Genomic DNA, 20,350 nt, shown 5'->3' on the forward strand with positions numbered 1-20,350 from the left:
ATCTCTCCGACGCACACCGCAATGGCTTGAGGGAGGCATTTGCTTGTCAAAGCTGGAACATACAAAAGCAATGAAGAAAAGCTACCACCCTTCATGGTCCCAGGGAAAGGGGATCCATGCCCAAAGAAGCAGGAGGGCTCCCTGGGCAAGCGCAGCGAAGGAGAGGGATCTCTGAAGTATTCCTATAGTAAGATTGAAGCCCTGAAGCCTGTTTTTCTTCCAGTTCTCCTCTTCATTCATTATTTCCCCCACTCCCTTTTAACATGGAGCTTGTCCTAGTCCTCTGGTGCGTGGCTGTAGTGGGCAGAAACAGCCACATGCCCGTTACAGCAGCTCATGCAGGGGGAAGAATGGGAACCTGCCCACAGTGAGTGCAAGGGAAGAGCCAGCTCATGCCAGTCTGAGCAAGCTGTTAGTTTTCATGCCTTAAATTCTCACCTTAACAATCAGTCAGCAGAAAGAAGGAAGGAACAGACTGACATCTCTGATCTCTGAAAGAGAAAGAGTGGAAGGTCAGACTCCGGCTAAGCCACAGCCTCTTCAAAGGCTGGGTACCTCTCACTTACTTACTGTGAGCAATCACTCCGGTTGAGGACCAGCGAAGTAAACCGCAGATACCAGTCCGTCCCTACCCAAGGAACGGCCCAGCAGGGAATCAACAGCAGATTTCCCACCACAGTGCTAGAGCCTTGTGAAGATCCAAGCACAGGGAGCAGCACCTGCGCCAGGAACCCTCCACCCCTCTGCGAGTTGGTCACAACATGGCCACGAGCATGGCCAGGGGATCAGGAGCCACCAAGGGATTTCTCCCTGACAGTTTTTATAGGCTCAGCCCCTTTCCTTAGCTCGGCCCCTTCCCTATATTTGGAAGGAAGGGATCGACACTCCTGCCTGCTCACCACTTCGTTTTCTGCCATATACAGTATGTAAAGAAAGGAGCCACTCTTTTCTTCCAATTTTAGTAACTCTGGGACCTAAACGTGGTTTGTAGATACTTTGTTGTGAAAATTTCCTCTACTGGAAACATGCTCTCCTGCCAGCTATGACCACAGCCAGCACTTCACTCATACCTGAATACACTACAGAAATTTGGCTTCAAATACCACTTTGGCTGCTGAGGGCATTCACTACCCTTGCTGCCAAAAGGAGCCGTAGAAGCCATGTCACACCATGCCATGAGGCTGGTAGACGCAGCTGATTGCAATTCCCAGGTGAGAAGGATAGTGGTAAGGAGAAGGCGGCTGTGCAAGAATACGCTGCACCTATGCAACTCTTGCTTGGACAGCCCAGATCGAGGATTGGCAGCAAGGGACGGCCAGCATAGACTCAGACACCTCTCTTCCTTCTCCAGAGCAGCGCTGTGCCACAGGCTTCCAGGAGCACACTGCCAAACCATCACCAAACCCACGTCAGCTTACATATGTGCTCTGAAAAGCATAGGAAACTAGAGAGAATTAGCATGGAGAAACATCAAAATGCAGCAAAATTCTCCACTTCTGCAGGAGAGGCTGGAGGTCAGGTAGAACCCAGAGCTGAGCTCTCCCATCTCCCGGCAAAGCACCATGACCAGCAGGGAGCACAGCCAGGTTTCTGCTGGATTACTCTGGCCCAGCAACCTGCGTTCTCGGTTGCACATTTTCAACAAGATAAAACCCTCACTGATTCTTCAAAAACTCTCGCAAAGCTGACTCAAACTCTTGCAAAGAGGGTATGAACCTAACCCCCTTCAGGTGAGGGTGGGCTATGACTGGAAGTCCTACAGTCCCAAATGCTCTCTTTGGTCAGTACAGAGCAGACAGGCAACGGCTGCAAACTGAGCTCACGTGGCCGGGCAGGTGAGGACAGCAGTTGGCAGGAGCAACAGGAGTCTTCACACCTACACAGACAGAGGTAGCTCCTGGAGCACGAGTGGAAGGGTCTCCTCCCCCTATGTCATCCTGCCTGTTTTGGTCATCTGTCACTGTTCAGTATCACCCGTTTGCCCTCCGCGCTGCCTGGACACTCATCCAAGGCTGCAGCATCAGCCCCTCCTCATCAGAACGAAGCCTACACAATGTGTGTGAAGCCAGAAGCCTACCCCAAATAGCTCCTACCACCACGCCCAGCTGGAGCACCCTGGGGCACCTGTAGCTGCTTCTGCAGCGTGAGGGCCTTACCTCATCTTTCAGACACACTAGTTGGCCCTGCTTGTGTTTGCCTGAGGAAAGTTGACCCTGTGGTCTTGTAGGAGTGTCATTGTCACTAGTGTTTTGACAAATATGTTCCATGTTGCCCTTAATTTCATTGAAGGTCACTAAAAATGGACACCACAGCCACATATCTCATGAACCATGAATTCCTAGAATCCCCCTAAGCCTAGAGGATGAGGGAAAGCTTTTTTTAGCAAGCATCCCTTGTGATCAGCCCTTTGAACTCAGCACAGTGGATGTACTGAGTGTCTCCAAAAAGTCGAGACACACCACACCAACTATCAGCTTGGGGCTTTGTCCTGACACTGAATTGTCAGTGTGATTCGGTCAGGGCCGTTCCTGCTCCCAGGTATGCAAAAACAAAGAGCACATGCAAGCAGTGAGAGCCACTCTCCCTGTTCCCTGTCACAGGTTCAGGTGCCCAGCTGGGAGCACAGTGCAGGAAAACAACTAGCAATGACCCACAGGTAGCCCCTGCTGCCAACTAGCCCCAGGCATCTGCTGAGCATGCACCAAGAACGTCCTGGACTGTTTAAAACCATTTGCACGCAGCCATTGTCTCAAATACTCTGAATCAGGGCCACCCAGCACATCCAGAAGCTGTAGCACCATTTCATGTTCTCCCTAGCCCAGCAAGGGTTAGTAGCTAAAAAAATACGCATTAATTACTTACAGATCTCTTAAGTAACTCTGACCCATGAACTACGCAACCAGCTACACCAGCCATTGCTATCAGATGCCCGCTATTTTAAAAGGCCCCACTTTTCATTGTAACAGTCACACTCCTATTTCTAGCAGTTCTCCATCATTGTATAAACACATTTCTCAAGATGATAGTTGCTTTAAAACCTTGTTAGAAGGTAGCCTGGAGCAAGCACTGAGACACTAAAATGTGCCCGTTACACTGCAATCCAGGAACGCAGCGAGGCTTGGGGAGTGCAGATGAATCTGCACATCTAGATTTTGGGAGTTTTCTTCTTTAGGCTTAAGGACATGCATTAGATTTTTCTGGCTCAAGAAATAAGTACAAATCTTTCTATGTTTAGACTTATTTGTGCTTTGGAGCCTTTGGATGTTTGACAAGCTGTACGAATAGGGATGACAGAGCTTCATGGAAATTAAAATCACAAAGTGCCATGACAGATCTAAAACTTAAATCTCTTTCTATACACTATAGTGAGACTTGCATGAGTGGGACAGTGCAGGTCTTTCAGCCCAAGGAAATCCCAGAATTTCAGCAAGCTGAAGAAAGACTACTGCTTTTGTTCCATGTGTCTGGAGTTTTCCAGAGAGGAACTGCTTTAAATATACTCCATATTTCACTCTGGCAAGGTGGCTGTTCTTCCTACTTTGCAGAGGAGATCACACATGAACAATTTGCCTCCTCGAATGGAAGAGGTTGGGCCAGACTCAAAGCAGGCTGTGGACCTGATCACCCAACCCTTCAGTGTCGGTTCCAGAGCCTGTCACTGCCTTTGGAGAGCTTGAGCGGAGCTCAGCCCCTCTGACCAGCCTGGCTCTGGTCACCTCCAGCAAGACCAGCAGCCAGAAAACAGGAGACATGAAATCAAACCTTTTCTTAGCCTGGGGATTTTCAGCTAATGTTTCTCACCTTCCGAGGAGTGGAGACAGATGTTAAGAGTCAGTGTCAGAAGCAGGGGCAGCAGAAGGAAACCTGGCTGCAGACTAGGGGCTCCAGGGCTCAGCTGGTGGACAGCTTGCTCCTGGTATAATGTCTGGTTTTTGGCCCTATTCCTGTAGGGAGATACTTCTTATTTCATTCCCAGGGCTGGAGGACATCTCAACCATTTCATCTGAACCCCTAGATCATGCTGGATGTCTCCTACGCACAAAACCATTACTTACGACAGGCCATACATAAGTGATGCCTCTGAACTTGCGAAGGATCCCGCTAGCCTTCAGGAAAACCCAAGGCTGCGTATGCGGAGCAGTCTGAGCAAGATGAGCGCAGGCCTTGGGCTTGCTGCTGTGAACCCAGGTCATTGTGGTCCACCAAATCCCCGTTCAGGTGCCCATGGCCCGGGAGCGAAGGTTTAGCTGCACACCTGCATTCAAAACAATGGCCTCCTTCAATGGACATCTTTTCAAATGCGAACAAAATGCACTAAAAATATAACCGAAGTTAAGAAACGGTGTGGTGCAAACGGAGAGATCAATGGGTGAGGAGGGATGTCTTACCTTCTCATGAGCCTGGATACAAATACTCAGGAGCCATCACTGCTGCCCTTACCCAGTGCAGCACGGAGGCGACAGCGCTGCCAGGGAGCTCAGAGTGCGGCCGTCAGACAAGCTTTGAGCCAGCAGTGTCCCTCCGCTGCTGCAGGGCACCTGGAGCAGCAGACACAGCCCGTGAGCAGGTCAGCGTACGCAGCACTGCAGGGATGGGGTTATTGCACCTTTCTAAAAACAACCTGGTCTTATACGGGACTGGAAATTACTCCAGTGAAGACAAAGTTCTAATTAAAGAGCTTATAAGTAAATCTGCTGGGGTTTTTCTCAGAAACATATATTATCCAGAAATGAGCACTCTAAGAAAGCCAGAGGCTAGTGTTACACCCTCTCCTGCACTGCAGCTCTGCATTACAGCTCCTATTTCAAAAGTCCCAAGTACTAAACACAACTGGAATAAAGTATACAGATTATATGTGCAGAAAATTGCAACTAAGCTAAATTATCACTGCATTTAATTTGTTTCCCAACACAAGGAATGGTGCTCGTTACTGCATTCCTCCTAACGGTTACCAGCTTCTGGTTTCAATTACTTTCAGCTTTCTTGAACACAAAAGGACTGGGCTGACCTTTTCTCTGCCAGATGCCTTCGGTGAAAGTTTTCATGAAGAGTACAGCAAAATACAACCATGATTTCTGGGACTGAGGCTTGGAGTCTGTGTACTGCAGGAACCTGCGGTGGGCACCTTGTACACGTGCAGAACCAAGAGCAGGCCAGGATCTTTTCAACAAAAGGACCCAAAACCAAACTGACGTCCATAGAGTCAGTGCCAATGCCAGACTGTGCCTCACTGACCTTCCTGCAAAGCCCTTCTCTCTGACTTGGTCCCTACAATCACTCACACCAACCTGGGACCCAGTATAGGGAACAAACTACCCAGTGATCTCCCAGCTCTCCTCCAAAGACCTCAGAGCATCTCCACCATGCTCTGGTGTTGCCCCTTTTTCCAGGGACACCTCCCAGACTGATGAGTGCTTCTGTGCCTCACCTCACAGACCCAGGCTTGGGTGCAGGGGGTTGGTCTCATACCCCTGATTTAGGAGGACTCCCCAGACCAGCTCCCCAGGCACGGGGTGAGCAAGGGAATGGCACCAGGTCTCCTCTGCCCCGCAGCCGGAAGGACCTGGTCAGGCGAGAGAGGCTCATCAACTGGCTGAGCCTGAACCCAAGAGTCATGGCTAGTGGTGGGGCACCTGCTGCATCTCCAGCAACTGGTGGGAAAACCCAGAAAGGGCTGTGAGGACCACAGCTTGCTGGAGGACGTACAGCAGTGCTGACTCAGAGTGCTGGTTACTGCAATGTGTCCCCAGTACGTACGGAAAATGAGAGGGCCAAATCGCAGCAAGTTACACCTCAAGCTCCAGAGTTACAATGTGAGGGGTCCCACCTAACCCTAACCATGAAGAAGAAATGTCTGGGCACAAGCAGGCCATTTCAGATGATGTGGGAGCCAAGGGCGTTATACAAGCTACCTTCATTCCCAATATTTTCTTACAAAAGCAAAGGATGCTTATTTCTTGGCCTTGCAAGAGCTGGAAAAGCAGTCTTTCTGTTTTACCTGTTGAGTGCCTGGATCTCGTTTCTTAGCTCAGAGCTCTGGACTCCTTACTTCTCTGGAGTTGGTGCTACTTGGCCCTGGGGCCACTCTGCCTCTCCCCCCCCACTACACAGTCAGAGGCAGTGTCAGTAGATCTCTCAGGCCAACTGCACATGGGGTTGGGACACGGGGGCTGCTGCCTCACAACAAGGTGCAAGATTGCATCTTGTGAAGAAGCACTGACACCATCCCAACACAGCCAGGGCTGCCACAAGCTCCACTGCTTGGTATTTGGGCCGGCATGAAATTATGTCCCAGGAAAAGACTAGCTTTAGGGTGAGTCCCAGGCCCCTGCTTCAGTTTCTCACATGCAGAGGACAGAAACACCTTCCTTTACTACCAGAACCTTCCTAGGGCCCTGCAGAAAGGCCCCAGGGCACACACAGAGGTGCACATCTACTTGCAAACAGCCCTTGGGAACAGCAGCTGCAGTTCTGTCTGTTGCTCCACGCTGCCAACATCATTTGCAGAAGCTGCCCTGAGGTGAAGGTCACAAGGGTGCCATCACAACAAGCTGCATTGCCTTGCAAGGCTCTCTCTGTCCTGGTGTTGCCAGGGAGCTTTATTGCTGTCCTTCATTCAGATAAGGGCACCCATGGCTCAATATACCCCCACAAATTAAAAGTGGATTTACTGGTTGATGTCTATTTCTGCACAAAGGACTTTGGGAGAACAAGGAGGTTTTGTAAGCTGCAGCTGAGTAAGTTCCCTGGCACGCTGAAGGAACCTACTTTATTAAACTAGTAATACACAGCTTAAAACATGGAATGAGCTGGCTCTTGCACAGAGACAGATGCAATCATTCCTGCCCAGATCTCCCCAGCACAAATCCCCGTACTCCCAGGCAGCTGTACAACTGTTGCACAGCTGCTAGAAGTCAGGGGCCAGATACTCCATGAGCAGCATAGCTTGCTTTAAAAAAAAAATCAGTTTCTATTTGAACCAAACCTTTTAAATTCTCTTTTAGGGGTGAAATAGTTAGCTTTTTGCTTTTCTTTTTAGGCCACCAAACTTAAGAGCAACCCACTAAAATTGACCTGCTTATCAGTCCCCATCTAACAGCAAGGACTCTGGCCATTCCTCCCAGCAGAAAAGCCCAGAATATCAGCTTCACTAAGTACACAATCACTGCCTCAAGGCTGGGGAGGTCCTGAGCAGCCCCAGCACACACTGTCCTGCAGCTACAGCTGCTGGGTCTTCCAGGTGAGCACCCTACTCCAGCAGCAGGGACTGGAAAGCCTTGGCTTCAACTGGCAACCTCAGAGCACCACAGCAGGCTGTTCATAGCTGTTTGACTCCTCAGCAGCCCGCACATTGCTTGTTGTACCTGACTGAAAATACATACTGATTTGCAGCTAGGTGATCAAGCACCCAACTCAACGCTCAGCCTTCAGCTCCTTCCTGTAACCCACCAAAGAGCACGTGAGACCCCTCACTCATCGCACAGTCCTGGCTGCAGGCTGATGGGAGCACATCTTTGTAATGTCAGGTCAGTGCTTGGACCATGCAAGTCTGATGAAGTGAGAAAAGGCTCAGAAAAATGTAGATATCTGCAAAGTTACTGGAGAAAGAGCTACAGTATCTCAAACCACACATAGCCTAGATAGGGATGAGGAAGACTTGCTTTCTTCCTCAGGCTGCTAACAGGTAACAACTAGCAAGGATGAAGTAGTTCTGGGTGGCTGCAGGACACTAAGTTTCAGTCAGCTTTCTTCAATGGCCAAGCATCTTTGCCACCGAAGCACAGTGCCACTGGCTGCAGCTTCTGAAGGACTGCCATCACAAAAGCCTCATTGTACCACAGCTTGCTGTTCAGGCTCTCATTGCCAAATGAATGCAATTGTTGGAAGTTTTCCTTATTAACACCTTTATCCATGACCAGGCAGAGGCAACAACACATTTGCTTATAAAATCTGCAGATAGCAACATAGTGAGGGGAGCAGCTGATACCCTCTAGGTCAAAGCTGCCCTCCAGAGGGACCCAGACAGGCTGGAGGGATGGGCTGAGAGGAGCCTGATGAAGTTCAACAAGGGTTAATGCAAAGTCCTGCATCTGGTGAGGAAAAGGCCCTTGCAAAAACACATGACGGGAACTGACTGGCCAGGAGGCAGTTTGGGGAGAAGAATCTGAGGACAAGATGGACAGAGGCCTGGAGCTGGCCATGGCCAACACAAGGAGAGGCTGAGGGAAGAGGGCTTGTTCAGCCTGGGAAGAAGGCTTCAGGAGAACCTAAGACCAGCCTTCCAATACCTATGAAGAGGTTATGAAGAAGATGGAGTCAGGCTCTTCACCCTGGTGCATGGTGAAAGAGAAAGAGTTAAAATGCTGGCTGAAATAAGAACTTTGGACTGGATATAAAGAAAAAAAAATTGCTCTAGCAGGAAACTCATTCTTTTACCCATGTAGAGAGGTTGTACAGCCTCCATCCTTGGAGCTTTCCAAACTCTTGCTGTTTAATACCTTGGTCCAAAGACCAATTATCCAACGTATATAAAAATGCATGAGAGGTAATGTGGAGTCACACAACAAAAAAAAAGATACCATCTTGTGGTATGACTGACTTCATTACAGAGCCAGTTTTCATTGCACACATATTGAGAGCTGAGCAGTAGGTGTTTAATGGCAATTTACTATTATCCAGCAATCTTTCAAGAACAGGAATCAAATTTTCATTGCTTCTTTCCTGCTGTCAGTAACTGATCAGAACCTACTGAAGATCACTGTGCCAAGCAACCCATCTGCCTAGCCCCTCTCATGGCATTTCTGCGTGTCTCCTTTATGCCAGCTAATCCACTTCCTTTAAACCTCCTCCTGCTGCAGAACGTGCACATTGCCCCTTTTATGCTTCCATTATATGCAAAATGCCATCAGCACAGTGATTCAGGGGAAGACCCAAGGAAACTGCCACACTTTTCACACATGCTCCCCTGTGAAAAACGGAGGGGCAATAAGAGACCCCAAACACAAAGGGAAGTTTCAGTCCCAGGAGGCTGCACACCGGCATGGTAGGGAGAAACCCCACACGGCACAATCCACAACCCTGGCATTTCAGTGACTCCTCCTGGCAGAGATCCTCCACACTGTCAGAAGAGAGGGGTCCCCAAGCCAAGCCCTGTTTGTTCCTGCCAGAGGTTATTGCATACATCAAATTCGAACCACTCCTCTACTTACTGGTCAATTAAATAAGATGAGTTTTAAATAAATATAACTTCTTTCTCCCTTAGCCCCATGATCAACATGCTGCATGTTTAGATATGGAATACTGTCTCTTTTCCATTCCTTTTGGAATACAGCTATGGCTGAAAAACTTGTATTATGAATCTTTTCAGTCCCTAAAGATCCAAATTACAGTATTAAAATTAATCTTTTCTCCACAGAGTATCTTAAGTGCTTGGGTGTAATCAAAAGAAGTGCAAATAGACTTTAAACGGGCAGAAAAAAAAACATCCTCCTGGATCAGCTGCTCCATTTCCTAGTCACATTCCCACGAGGTCTTCTACATCAGTGTTTTCAAGAAACATAGAACAGAGAGGAACGGACTCCTTAATAGAGAAAAAGAAGCAAGACAAGCAGCAAAAATTTCCTCCCCACTCTCAAGGTAAATATTCAGATAGTTTCTGACTTGTTCAAGGAGGGGAAAAAAGTATTTCCCAATGCAAGTAAGGTAAATAAGAACTGGGGGTCCTACAGCACACGAGGGGGCATTTAAAAAAGCTGCACAGGCCTGCACTTCCAAACACTATCTCTGCTAGCAGTACTCACTGCTAGTTACCAGCTAATACGCACAACTTGTCCACTACTGACTGGACTGCTATTGAATGGGTCAGAGACCCACAGGGAGGTGGTACTTTGATGTTGCTCTTATCACAAGAGCAGATAAATATAATTTACCACCTTCCATATCCCAATGCACTGTATGGCACAAGTCATCCTCAAAACTGCACCAGAAGTTCAGAAAGGAGGTGATTTTCCCTGGTAAAGATCTCGATATAAAAAAAAAAAAAAAAAAAAAGAAACAAAACACGCTCATCTGGAGCAGGGAGCTCAGCGTACTGAGCGAGTACGGTCCCAACAAGACAAATTTCAAAGAAACACAGAAGTGCTGGTTGGAACTCTGGAGCTCCAGAGGTCTCCAGTTCAGCTTCCCACAAGACTATCAACCAGCAGGTCAAGCCATGGCCTGTCTTGTTTCAAAACGAACTGGTGCACTGCCACTCAGATAAAGAAATCCAGAGCTAGCAGGTGCCAAAAGTTAGCTCTATAAGGAAAGTTTTGAACATAAATTACCTCTAGGATTGTGAGGAAAAATAAAAGGCGAGGAAAAGCTCTTTAGAAACAATGCTGACACTTGCAATCACTCCATGAAAATAAAATCATTATTGCCAGGGCACCACTTAGCACAGACACTAATATAATTGGTAACACCTTGGATGTGACACAGCCTCTTAATTGGTAGAAGACAAAGTGTGACATTTCCTTTGGAAGCCACTCCTATTGCCTACTGCAATCAAGCCAGCCAGCACACGGAGGAAAAAAAACAAACAACAGCTGAAAAGGAAGTTAAATTCTACTAAGATACTTTTTAAAACTCTCACTGTAAACGGATACAGAAAAATTCTTGCTGGTCCTTTAAAACAGAAAAAGAAAAACCCCCTTCTTTAAACTAGCTAAAATTTGGGGGAGGGCGGGGGGACGGGACACCTTGAAACTTCAGGAATCTTCTTTCCTTGACAGAGCTTTATCAGAAAAGTGCAGTCTTACACATATTCTATCACAGTAACCTTCCCAATACCCTCAGGAGGTCACCACAGTACAGGGCAGCTGATGTGGACCTGTACTACTTTGTCATGTTTTAGAACTGCTCTAGAACAGATTAAGTTTACTACTTGTCAGGGTTTTGGAAAGATAGAAATTTACCATAGACCTTGCACCTTCCCTCCGACAGGAACATTCTCTTCCAGCCTCCACACTCAGAAGGATGCCAGTGCTACCAGTAGCAGCATTTGCCTTCAGTCTGAAACACTCTGGGACCTGCACCAAGAACTTTTCTGTTTTGTCTCCTGTGGACTACTCTCTGGGGTTCAGCTACCTTAAAAAAAAGCACATTCAGCTTATGGTTTGCACTGCTACAAATAAATACTACTTTCTAAAAAGAAACAAAACAGAGCAATAATGAAGCTTGACCAGTACACAAAGTTCAGATGATATTCTAGTCAAACCTAACTAAAGAAAAAAAAATATACTGCTTATACAAAGCAATCTTTATTTTCAAATGCTGCACTGCGTAAAATTTATCTGATTGACAGCCCTATGCACAGACACAGATGCCCTTCATCCTCCCCCCACTTCAGTATTCAGCACATGACAATCAGGCCAACTATGATAAAGTCATGTAGACCAGGAAGAAAAAAAAGAATTTTAAAAAAAAAAATCTATTTGCAACTGATTACTCATTTCTTTATAAGTTAACAGTGTTCACCTGGAGAAACCACTGAGAAAAAAACATTTCATTTCTGCATTCAAATGAAGAAGAGATCAAGCACACTAAAGGGCTGGTCCCACACATGGAAGCTGCAGACGCTTTCAGTGCTCTTCACCTTCTTAACCTTGATAAAGAAGTACTCTTAAGGTTCTCCTGCTTATAATATTATAACTGCATCTCCCAGAAGGCAAAAAAGTGGAGAAAAAAAAAAAAAAAAAAAAAAAAGGCAGGAGTCCTCCAAGAATGCCATGGCCCACACGGATTTTCATCAAGTAATCATCCTCCCGCAGTGATCGTCCTTGGTTGATGTCTTGCCAAGAGATAACAACTAACTTTATGAGCAGTACACGTTATTTCCAAATGAAAGGTGTTTTCCATTTTTTCCTCCCAACACTATTTCAGAGAAGTCCCAAATTTCATTCCGTAGCCTAGTTCTTGCTGCAAATAATATCCACGGGGAAAGACTTTTGATAATGGTATTTTCCAGAAGTATGGTTACCTTTCTTATTTGGAAGAAAGGAGGGTTGTGGTGACAGGATGATACACTTGTAGGTTTCTGCTTTAACTCCAATGTCCAATTCCAGCCAAACCTACAGGCGATGTTCACATCAATCTTTGAAGACCTTGTGTTTTAGGATCTGTATTTTCTCATGTGTGCAGCAACAGATGCAGAAATCTCAGTGCTCCTCTTATTGAGGCCATAATAGTCCACGAAGTCACCATCTGGCCCAACGAGGTACATTATTATTGTGTGATCCACCTGCAAGAGAGCACATCAGGGCTCGGTAAAAAGGATCCTGCACATCTCTCAAAGTCAGCAGCGTCCCATTCAGCCTTTGGTTCAACTCTCTGACAAGACTTCTGACCAACAAGCTAAAGCAAGATAAGGAAAATCTCACCATTACCTTGGCAGCCTTTTCTTGTTCTACCAAAGAAAATAAATAGAGAAAACTATTTGCATGCTCAGAATGCATGAAGGAATATTGCAAGCAGACAAGTCTTCCCTAAGCTGCTGGCACCCTTCCCGCAGCACAGACAATGCTCAGGCAAACTTGCGGGCTACTGGTCTTTCCCCCGCATTTTTCCCAGTTTCCCTCTACTTCTCGTGATGCTTATGACCCTCACAAGGTATTCCAGCTCCTACTGCTCACATGATGTAAATCAAACAGAAACAGAGGTTTATTTTATAAACCAAGTTCACTGTCAGCGCAAACAATGGGACCAAGAGCATCACTGAGATACCGCAGCTGCGGATAGATGAGCTGGTGCAGAGGGAAATACGTGTGCTGGGAGAGGGCTCCCTCTGCTGTTCGAACTGAAATAACCTAAAAAAAAAAAATGTTGAAAGTAACAATTACTTGAACCTTGAAGGTATTTCAATTTGATTTATATGAAAATTAACTCCACTGTAAATCTATTTAAAATGCCACTGCAAGTACTGTCTGCATCTAACTGAGACACATCTTTATGAGCAAAGACACAAAATACTAAAAATGGAGGCCACGAATCTGCGATTGCCCAATGACTACATCATCCCACTGGAGAAAAAAGAACTGAAATGTACTCACGCACTGAGAGCACAACTGTGTTTGAAATTAAGAAGTCACGTAAATATTTCCAGTACTACAAGCATGCATTAAACTTAATGGGATTTCTGCCACTGAAGGAATGTTTATCAAAATTTTATTGAAGAAAGTTTAATGCAAGTATTTTAATCTAGTTTCAAACATTCAAGATAAGATCACAAAATCAAGTTCTAACAGACAATTTTAGTAAGGAATCTGAATCACAATTTAGATCCTTCAACAGGAAGCTAGCAACAAATAAAAATCAGGTACCCTGCTCACAGTATCTTAATTCCCTGGGCTATGGAAGATTAATTACAGTCAGGATGGAGTGCAGTTTGTGTGCAAACCCACTGTTTTTCAAGCTGTGTCTGAAAACAAGTTCTTTATCTCCCACTTCACACCCCCTTAAGTAATGCAGAGCAATACACATCACCAGAGTGATTCCATCTTCTCCTTACTGAGATCACGTGCTGCTCTTGCTGTTTCTTTCTATGCACCACCTATTTGTTTCACTCATCTTTTTGTCCACGTGGGTAATTTATTTGCTGCAGTTAGGTGGTTTTAAAAAACAGATTAAGAATAGATAATACTGGATTAAACCAAAATCAAACTGCATCAGCATCCTACCTCAAATAGTGGCAAACAACAGTTGCTTTAGAGTACAAAACCAGCTCAAAAAATATGCTATCTTCCTCTATTGCCTCCCAGTTTTCAAACATTTTTAGCTCACAGGCTTCCTGAGCTAGGCAAGATTTCTGTGCATCTCCTAATCCTCAATAGATCATTTTTTCCAAAGACTAACAACAAGTCTCTCTGTGGACTCCTATAAACTTTGACTATTTGTGTATGTAGGGAAGGATTCCACTTCTCATGTGGCCATTGCAACAAGAACCATCACCTTTGTTTTTAATCTGTTTGTAGTTTTCTCTGATGCCATTAGTTCTTGTAATTAAGAAAAAAAAATTAAGCTCATACAACGTATATCCTCACTTACCACTTGTACCTACGCTACTCTTCCAGTCTGCTCAGGGCACGGCAAGTCAGGAAGCAGCAGCAGCAGCTGAGAGCCCTATAACCAGTCCTATTAATTTTCAAACAGTAATGTTTTGACTGCCCAGTTTAGCCTCAGTTAAACCGGTTTTCCCCTTCACACTATTACACCTTGTATTTTATTCCCACTAAATTTAGCATTAATACGCTCTTTCCTCCAGGTCATTTGACACAGAGGGAAGATCCCCACAGTATCTGCAGGCAGACTTTGCATCATCCAAGTCTCTTGCCAGGAAGACCATGCTCCTTGGGGTCATTTTAGCATGGAATGAGTTGTTACTCACTTTTATCTCTCACTTCTCCCTCTTCCTACTGTCTTAATTCCCCAGTTCCATTTTCACTTTGGAGCACAGGCAAACAGCCAGACAAAAACAACACACAAAAGAAAAAATTTCAAATCACAGCCAGGCTTGCTAGCTTATATGCTATTCTGTATGCAGGCCTGGGATTGTACATTTTTAGAATACGTTTTAGTGAGGTTCTGAGCTTGTAAGAGGGCACCTTAATTCTGACTGAGATCTCTAAAACACAGCTTAACACATCGGTGCAACAGGGCTCTGTCAGGTAGGACTTCAGCACAGACTGCAACAGATGCCTTCTGATTTTAAAATCTACATGCAGCTCTTATCCAAAGTCTTTCACAGGGCAAAGGCCCCACATTTACTTACTATGTAATCATTGTCTTCATCCTTGGGGCCTTCGCTGTAATACACACGGTAAGCTTTGGCCACCTGGTCAATCTGTGCCTTGGTACCAGTCAATCCGATCAGCTTCGGAGAAAATTCTAGATAGAAATAAGACGTTTAGACATTTTAGTAAAAAGAACCAGAGCAAGTGCCTCCTTTTCAGTGCTCTGTATTACATGCCATGAGACACTGAGGAAGAAAACAGCAATACCTTTAACATATCTGGCAATGGCTTCTTCGTTGTCCCTCTCAGGATCAATGGTGATGAAGAGCGGGGTCAGATTAGGCAAAGATGGAATTTTATCTGTGACAATAACAATTACTTTGTTTTTCTTAGAAAACTAAAAATCATTTCTCACCTCCCTTCAAACAAGGACACTGGCAAGCTACTATAACACCAATCCAAGCCCACTCTAAGTGACAAACAAAGGCCATTTTGTGCAGCCTAATTTCTGTAACTTGCGAATGAAGCAAATGCCATGAAATGCAATGCTCTGTGCCTGTGCTAGGTGCAGCTACACTGTCAGCCTCTCAGGTGGAGACCCTGCCTGGCTTCGGAGAAACGACAAATTGGCTCAATGCAGAAGATGCCAGGGCACGATGCAGGTATCAAAGCACAATGGTCGATACAATCAAAGCACATCTGTCATGGTGGAGCAGCAGGACAGGTGAAGACACAATCCAAGCTCATCCCCTCACACTCCAGCCATAGCTTTCACTATATTTTCTTCACTTTAGTCCGCACTCCCACTTGTTTGGTTACTATTATCCCTGCTCCGTAACTCTTCAGGGCCTGCAGGCTGAGGAAACCACCTCAATTGCACATCCTTCCCCCAACCTCCATTCCACAGCACAGTCACTCTCAGAAGAGACTCTCACAGATATTTGTTCTCACAATGAATAAAATTGAGGGGAAAAAAACCCTAATACAACCACTTCTCGGCAGAAATATAATGCAATGGCACCATTCCCTGTAAGCTGCCACCATCACGTTTTATTATCGAGAAGTCCCCTGTTGTGGAAAGATAAGTGCTGTCATGCTCTAAATATCAGATCGGTGACAGGCAGATTGGTGTGCGTATCACTTAGCAATTAAATCAATAACTGAATAGCAGTCAACAGTGCTTTTATAAAAAGATCATCAGTTACTACCACTTGTGATATTTTACCACAATTAACCTGGACCTCCTATAAAAAGGATCACTACGGCAACTGAACTCCCATACCAATTTCATCTACCACTTCAATCATTTTCTCCAGTTCATCAGGACAGATGTCAGGGCAGTGTGTGAAGCCAAAGTAGATCAGCACCCACTGGCCGATGTAGTCCTCGCTGGTCCTGGGCTGTCCCTCATGGTTCACGAGCGAGAAGGGCCCTCCTAGCAGCGGTTTCCCAATGCCTCTGTTTCGTTCCTTTTCCAGTTCTATAAAAGACAAGAGGAGATCAAACACGTCCATGCCACAATCCATGCTGCTTCCCAGGTGAGCCTCAGAAGCAGTCGAGAGTCAGGCAGCCTTACAGAGTCACGGCCCAGGGCTTTGAAATTTCAAGATCTACCAATGCCCATCAAGCAGAAGCCCAATGTGGACAAGGCTTCCAAAAAGCATTCAATTTGGGGCAAAATCAAATATATCACTAAACTCTTTTGAAATGTAATAATATCTTTGATTGGCATCTGATTGCATTTTTATTAAAAAAAAAAAAAAAAGAAATTAAAATAAAAGATAGACAGGTACCTGGCTTGGTGTGAAACAGAAAAATTAGTATCCTTTGCAAACTGAACATATCCTAAAAGCTGATTTTCAACATCAAAAACATGAAAATGAAACACACAGGCAGTCCCTGCAGGACAGGGAAATGCACACATAGGCTACACAGAGGGAAAACAACATGCACAAAAAACCGCCTCCGTGCCTGTGCTGCCCGGACTGGCAGGAGCGTGCCAGATGAAACACAACTTTTCCAACAGGTAAAGCACATTTATGGATTTTAAAACGCTTAAGCGTGAAGGATTTTTTTTTTTTAATTTTTGAAAATCTTCTGTGGCACTTACAGGCACACAGACACGAAGCGGCGCTGTGCGAAGCATGACGTGATTCAGCGGGTAAAATACACCTGAATACAAAAAATAAATCATCTGAACACAAAACACGACGCCTGTGCTGCTTCCCCCGCCCGGCCACACGCTGCCAGCCCAGGCCGGGTCCCACCGAGGCAGCGCGGCCCGGCCCGAGGCGGGAAATGTCCGGTCCCTCCCCTCCGCACTCACCCTCCTCCTTCCACCGCTTCACCTTCTTCATGCCGGCCAGCAGCCCTCCGCACAGCACGAAGGTGGCCACCAGCGACCGCCACGACACCAGCTGCCGAGGAGAAGCTGTTTAGGGACTGAAAAGCGGGGGAGACAGCACAGCGCGGCGCGGCCCATCGCACTGGGCTCCCCCGCTGAGGAGAGACGCGGCTCCCGCCCTCCCTCACTCACCCTCCTCTGCGCGCCCGACCGCGGGCCGCTGCCCGGCGGCAGGTGGGACAGCGGGCGGCTGCGGGGCGCGGACAACGCGAAGCGGCCGGCGAGGGGCCGGGCAGCGCTGCCCACGCCCGGCAGCCGCCAGTACAACACCACCCGGCCGCAGCGCAGCGCCGCCGCCATCTTGTCGCCCGCTTTTCCGTGTCCGCCCCTTCCGCTCCCCTCACCTGGGAGCGGCCGCCATGGAGGCGGTGCCGCCGCCGCTTTTCGCTTTCGGTGTCATCGCGGACATCCAGTACGCGGACGCGGAGGACGGCTACGATTTCGGCGGGTACCGGCGGCGGTATTACCGGCAGAGCCTTAACCTGCTGCGGGACGCTGTAGAAGCGTGGGCTGCAGAGAGGCCACTGCTCGCCTTCGTGCTGCAGCTGGGTGACTGCATCGATGGGCTCAATGCCCGGAGCGGAGAGGCCGAAGGTGCCTTGGAGCAGGTGCTGGCAGCGCTGGGGCGGCTGTCGGTGCCAGTGCATCACACATGGGGTAACCACGAGTTCTATAACTTCAGCCGAGCCCGCCTGGTGCACACCGGCCTCAACAGCCGTCCTGCCGGGGCCACGGCCAGCCCGCCAGCCGGGGACTGCCAGGCCTATCACTTCAGCCCAGCCCCGCAGTTCCGCGTAGTTGTGCTCGACGCCTACGACCTGAGCATCCTGGGCAGGGAGCCGGACAGCCCCCGCTACCAGGAGTCCCTGCGGCTTCTGCGGGAGAAGAACCCCAATAACAACCTCAACAGCCCTGCAGGTACTCCCAGCTCAATCGTTCGGCAGGGAGCACAGACAGCTGATCCTCCACTTCCCAGGAGGATAAGACAGCTCCCAGGGCAGACATCTGGTTCCCAGGGGGCTGAGACATGTGCCCTATTTCTGCCCACGTCCTCCCTGTTGTTGGCTGAGAGCTGGTCAGTGGGTCCGTAGGCGGGCACAGGAGATGCTCCCCCATACCCATCATACTGCTCGGGTGCTTTTGGGATAGGTTATGTTGTGCTGTGTGCTCTGCCATATCAGAACAAAAGGCAGCTCTTGGTGCAGCTGTTAGTTCAGAGCGTCAAGTGATGCCAACCCTATCCCATGCTGGGGAGGGGGGGATCCTAAGAGTGGAAATCCTGTGCATGCAGCATGACCAAAACCCCTGAAAACAGTAACAAATAATTTTGTTTGTTTGTCCAAGGAGGCTGGAATTTTGATTCAAGAAATGGGAAAAAAAAAAAAAAAAGCTTATAAGAGTAAACCATCTATCGTAAGCAGACTTAGATAAGGCAAGCAAATAAGGAAGCCACAAGAGGTGTATGTACCTATGCCTAACCTTCATCTTCTCTGCAGGACTTGAAGAACCTCGTTTTGTAGAGTTTAACGGAGGATTTAGCCAAGCCCAGCTGGACTGGTTCAATGAAGTCCTCAAGTTCTCTGATGAAAATGAAGAAAAAGTTATAGTTATGGGTAGGTGGATACGGGGGATATACGGGGATATATGCAAAAAAAAAGTTACGTAGCCCATGTATGTTAGCTGAGGAAAACATGTAGCAGCTTTGTAGCTCCACTGAAGTAGGAGAATAGCAACCATGTCTCGCACTCAGGTGAGCTTTCTGCATACAGTTAGATGTCTGAATGTCCCAGCAACAAAGGCAGAGTTTGGTTATATTTAAAGTAACTCTCCTGCTTCTTCCCCTCTCAATTGCAGGTCATCTGCCCATTCATCCAGATGCTTCAGACAGAGTTTGCCTTGCCTGGAATTATGAAGATGCCCTTTCGGTCATACACTCCCATCAGTGCGTGGTCTGCTTTCTTGCAGGGCACCTGCATGATGGTGGCTATTGTTCAGACTCTCATGGAGTTCATCATCTGACTTTGGAGGGGGTTATTGAAACTCCACCGGAAAGCAATGCCTTTGGAACTATTTATGTCTATGAAGATAAAATGATACTAAAGGGAAGGGGCAGAATTTCAGACAGAGTTATGCATTTCTGCAAATGGTAAGCAAATACAATTGCTCTTCAGGAATTACTTGGATAAAAAAGCAGGGGATTCAGCTTTTTACTTGTTTGTAAAAAGATATGCATGGCTGATACTTAAAGCTTAAACTCAAACATTTTTCTCTTGGATACAGAATTTTAGAAATTGTGTTTCTGTTAGAAAAAAGACCTAGTTTCTTCATGGAGACTAGAGAAGGCCAGTAATCATGTTTGAAATAAATATACTTGAATGAACAATGTTGATTTGAAACTGACTGGACTGTTACTTACTGTGAAAAAAAGCAAACCATATTATGAATATTGTCCAAAAAAAAAAGCCACCTTTTTCTTTTTTATATCAGTCAGAATTAAAGCATGCAGAACTGTACCTGCCCAGCCGCACTTCAGTTTTTTTATCATCATAGTCAGTAACGTCTCTTGCTGTCACTGGGCTGCTGCGTGAGTTCTGCTTTCCAGGAACACAAATTCTGTGAGAAGCAGAGTTGCGCTAGTGACTACGTCTACTGGTGGCAGTCTTGAGTACGCATCTCACAGAAGATAAAGATACAGAAGCTCTAATTGAATTTTCTTTAGAAAAATAGTATTTCTTACTCTGTAAAACCAGTAATTTTCAGTTAAAGATAATAGTAAAAATGTTTCTTCAGACATATTCCACATCTACTTTTAGCATAGGAACAGAAATACAGATTGCTCAATTTTTCAGTTAGTCTCAGAGGAGTATCCAGGCAGATATCTGGAAGTTTTATGGCTGTCAATAGTTACTTATTGAAAAAAGTGTTTTTCCCTTATGTTACAGAACAGTAGATTTCCCAAAGCACAAGGTGGTTGGAGAGTGATCCAGAGACGACAGGATACCTTGAATATACCATTAGGACACATTTTAGATCAGCAGTGCTTTGAAAATGTATGAAGAAGCCAGCTGAACAAGAGTTTCCACAGAAAAATTACCCACTCAGATTTGACAGTGTTCCTCAACTGTTTTAACAAATCTCAAACTGCACTGCTGGAAGCAGCCAGGCATCCTTAGGTCTC

The 20,350-nt window shown here is 46.5% G+C and overlaps 2 protein-coding genes across 3 annotated transcripts; one reads left to right on the forward strand and one right to left on the reverse strand.

Moving 5' to 3' along the window:
* Positions 1-11,739: 11,739 nt before the first annotated feature.
* Positions 11,740-17,472, reverse strand: SCO1 (synthesis of cytochrome C oxidase 1). The gene is made up of 6 exons (XM_086762044.1): positions 17,305-17,472; positions 17,095-17,185; positions 16,051-16,248; positions 15,036-15,128; positions 14,807-14,922; positions 11,740-12,280 (listed from the first exon to the last, which is right to left on the reverse strand). The coding sequence occupies exons 1-6, from the start codon at positions 17,470-17,472 to the stop codon at positions 12,152-12,154; spliced, it is 795 nt and encodes a 264-aa protein (XP_086618170.1). The 3' UTR covers positions 11,740-12,151.
* Positions 17,473-17,531: 59 nt separating this feature from the next.
* Positions 17,532-20,246, forward strand: ADPRM (ADP-ribose/CDP-alcohol diphosphatase, manganese dependent). 2 transcript variants are annotated; one of them, XM_086762489.1, is made up of 4 exons: positions 17,532-18,090; positions 18,669-18,785; positions 19,027-19,318; positions 20,115-20,246. In XM_086762489.1, coding segments are annotated over exons 1-4 (969 nt in total). In that variant the 3' UTR covers positions 20,116-20,246. The 2 variants fall into 2 exon arrangements, with proteins under 2 accessions (XP_086618615.1, XP_010126065.2); XM_010127763.2 differs by lacking the exon at positions 20,115-20,246 and having other exon boundaries at positions 19,027-19,568.
* The last annotated feature ends 104 nt before the right edge of the window (positions 20,247-20,350 follow it).

This window comes from Chlamydotis macqueenii, chromosome 18, assembly GCF_036417535.1.
Source record: "Chlamydotis macqueenii isolate bChlMac1 chromosome 18, bChlMac1.mat, whole genome shotgun sequence".
Classification (NCBI taxonomy): Eukaryota; Metazoa; Chordata; class Aves; order Otidiformes; family Otididae; genus Chlamydotis; species Chlamydotis macqueenii.

Coding starts and splice junctions, on each gene's coding strand:
- SCO1 (XM_086762044.1), bottom strand. CDS start 17,472: ATGGCGGCGGCGCTGCGCTGCGGCCGGGTGGTGTTGTACTGGCGGCTG. Junction 17,186..17,304: donor GGTCGGGCGCGCAGAGGAGG/GTGAGTGAGGGA, acceptor TCTCCTCGGCAG/CTGGTGTCGTGGCGGTCGCT. Junction 15,129..16,050: donor TGAAGTGGTAGATGAAATTG/GTATGGGAGTTC, acceptor TTATTGTCACAG/ATAAAATTCCATCTTTGCCT.
- ADPRM (XM_010127763.2), top strand. CDS start 17,532: ATGGAGGCGGTGCCGCCGCCGCTTTTCGCTTTCGGTGTCATCGCGGAC. Junction 18,091..18,668: donor CAACCTCAACAGCCCTGCAG/GTACTCCCAGCT, acceptor TCTTCTCTGCAG/GACTTGAAGAACCTCGTTTT. Junction 18,786..19,026: donor AGAAAAAGTTATAGTTATGG/GTAGGTGGATAC, acceptor TCTCAATTGCAG/GTCATCTGCCCATTCATCCA.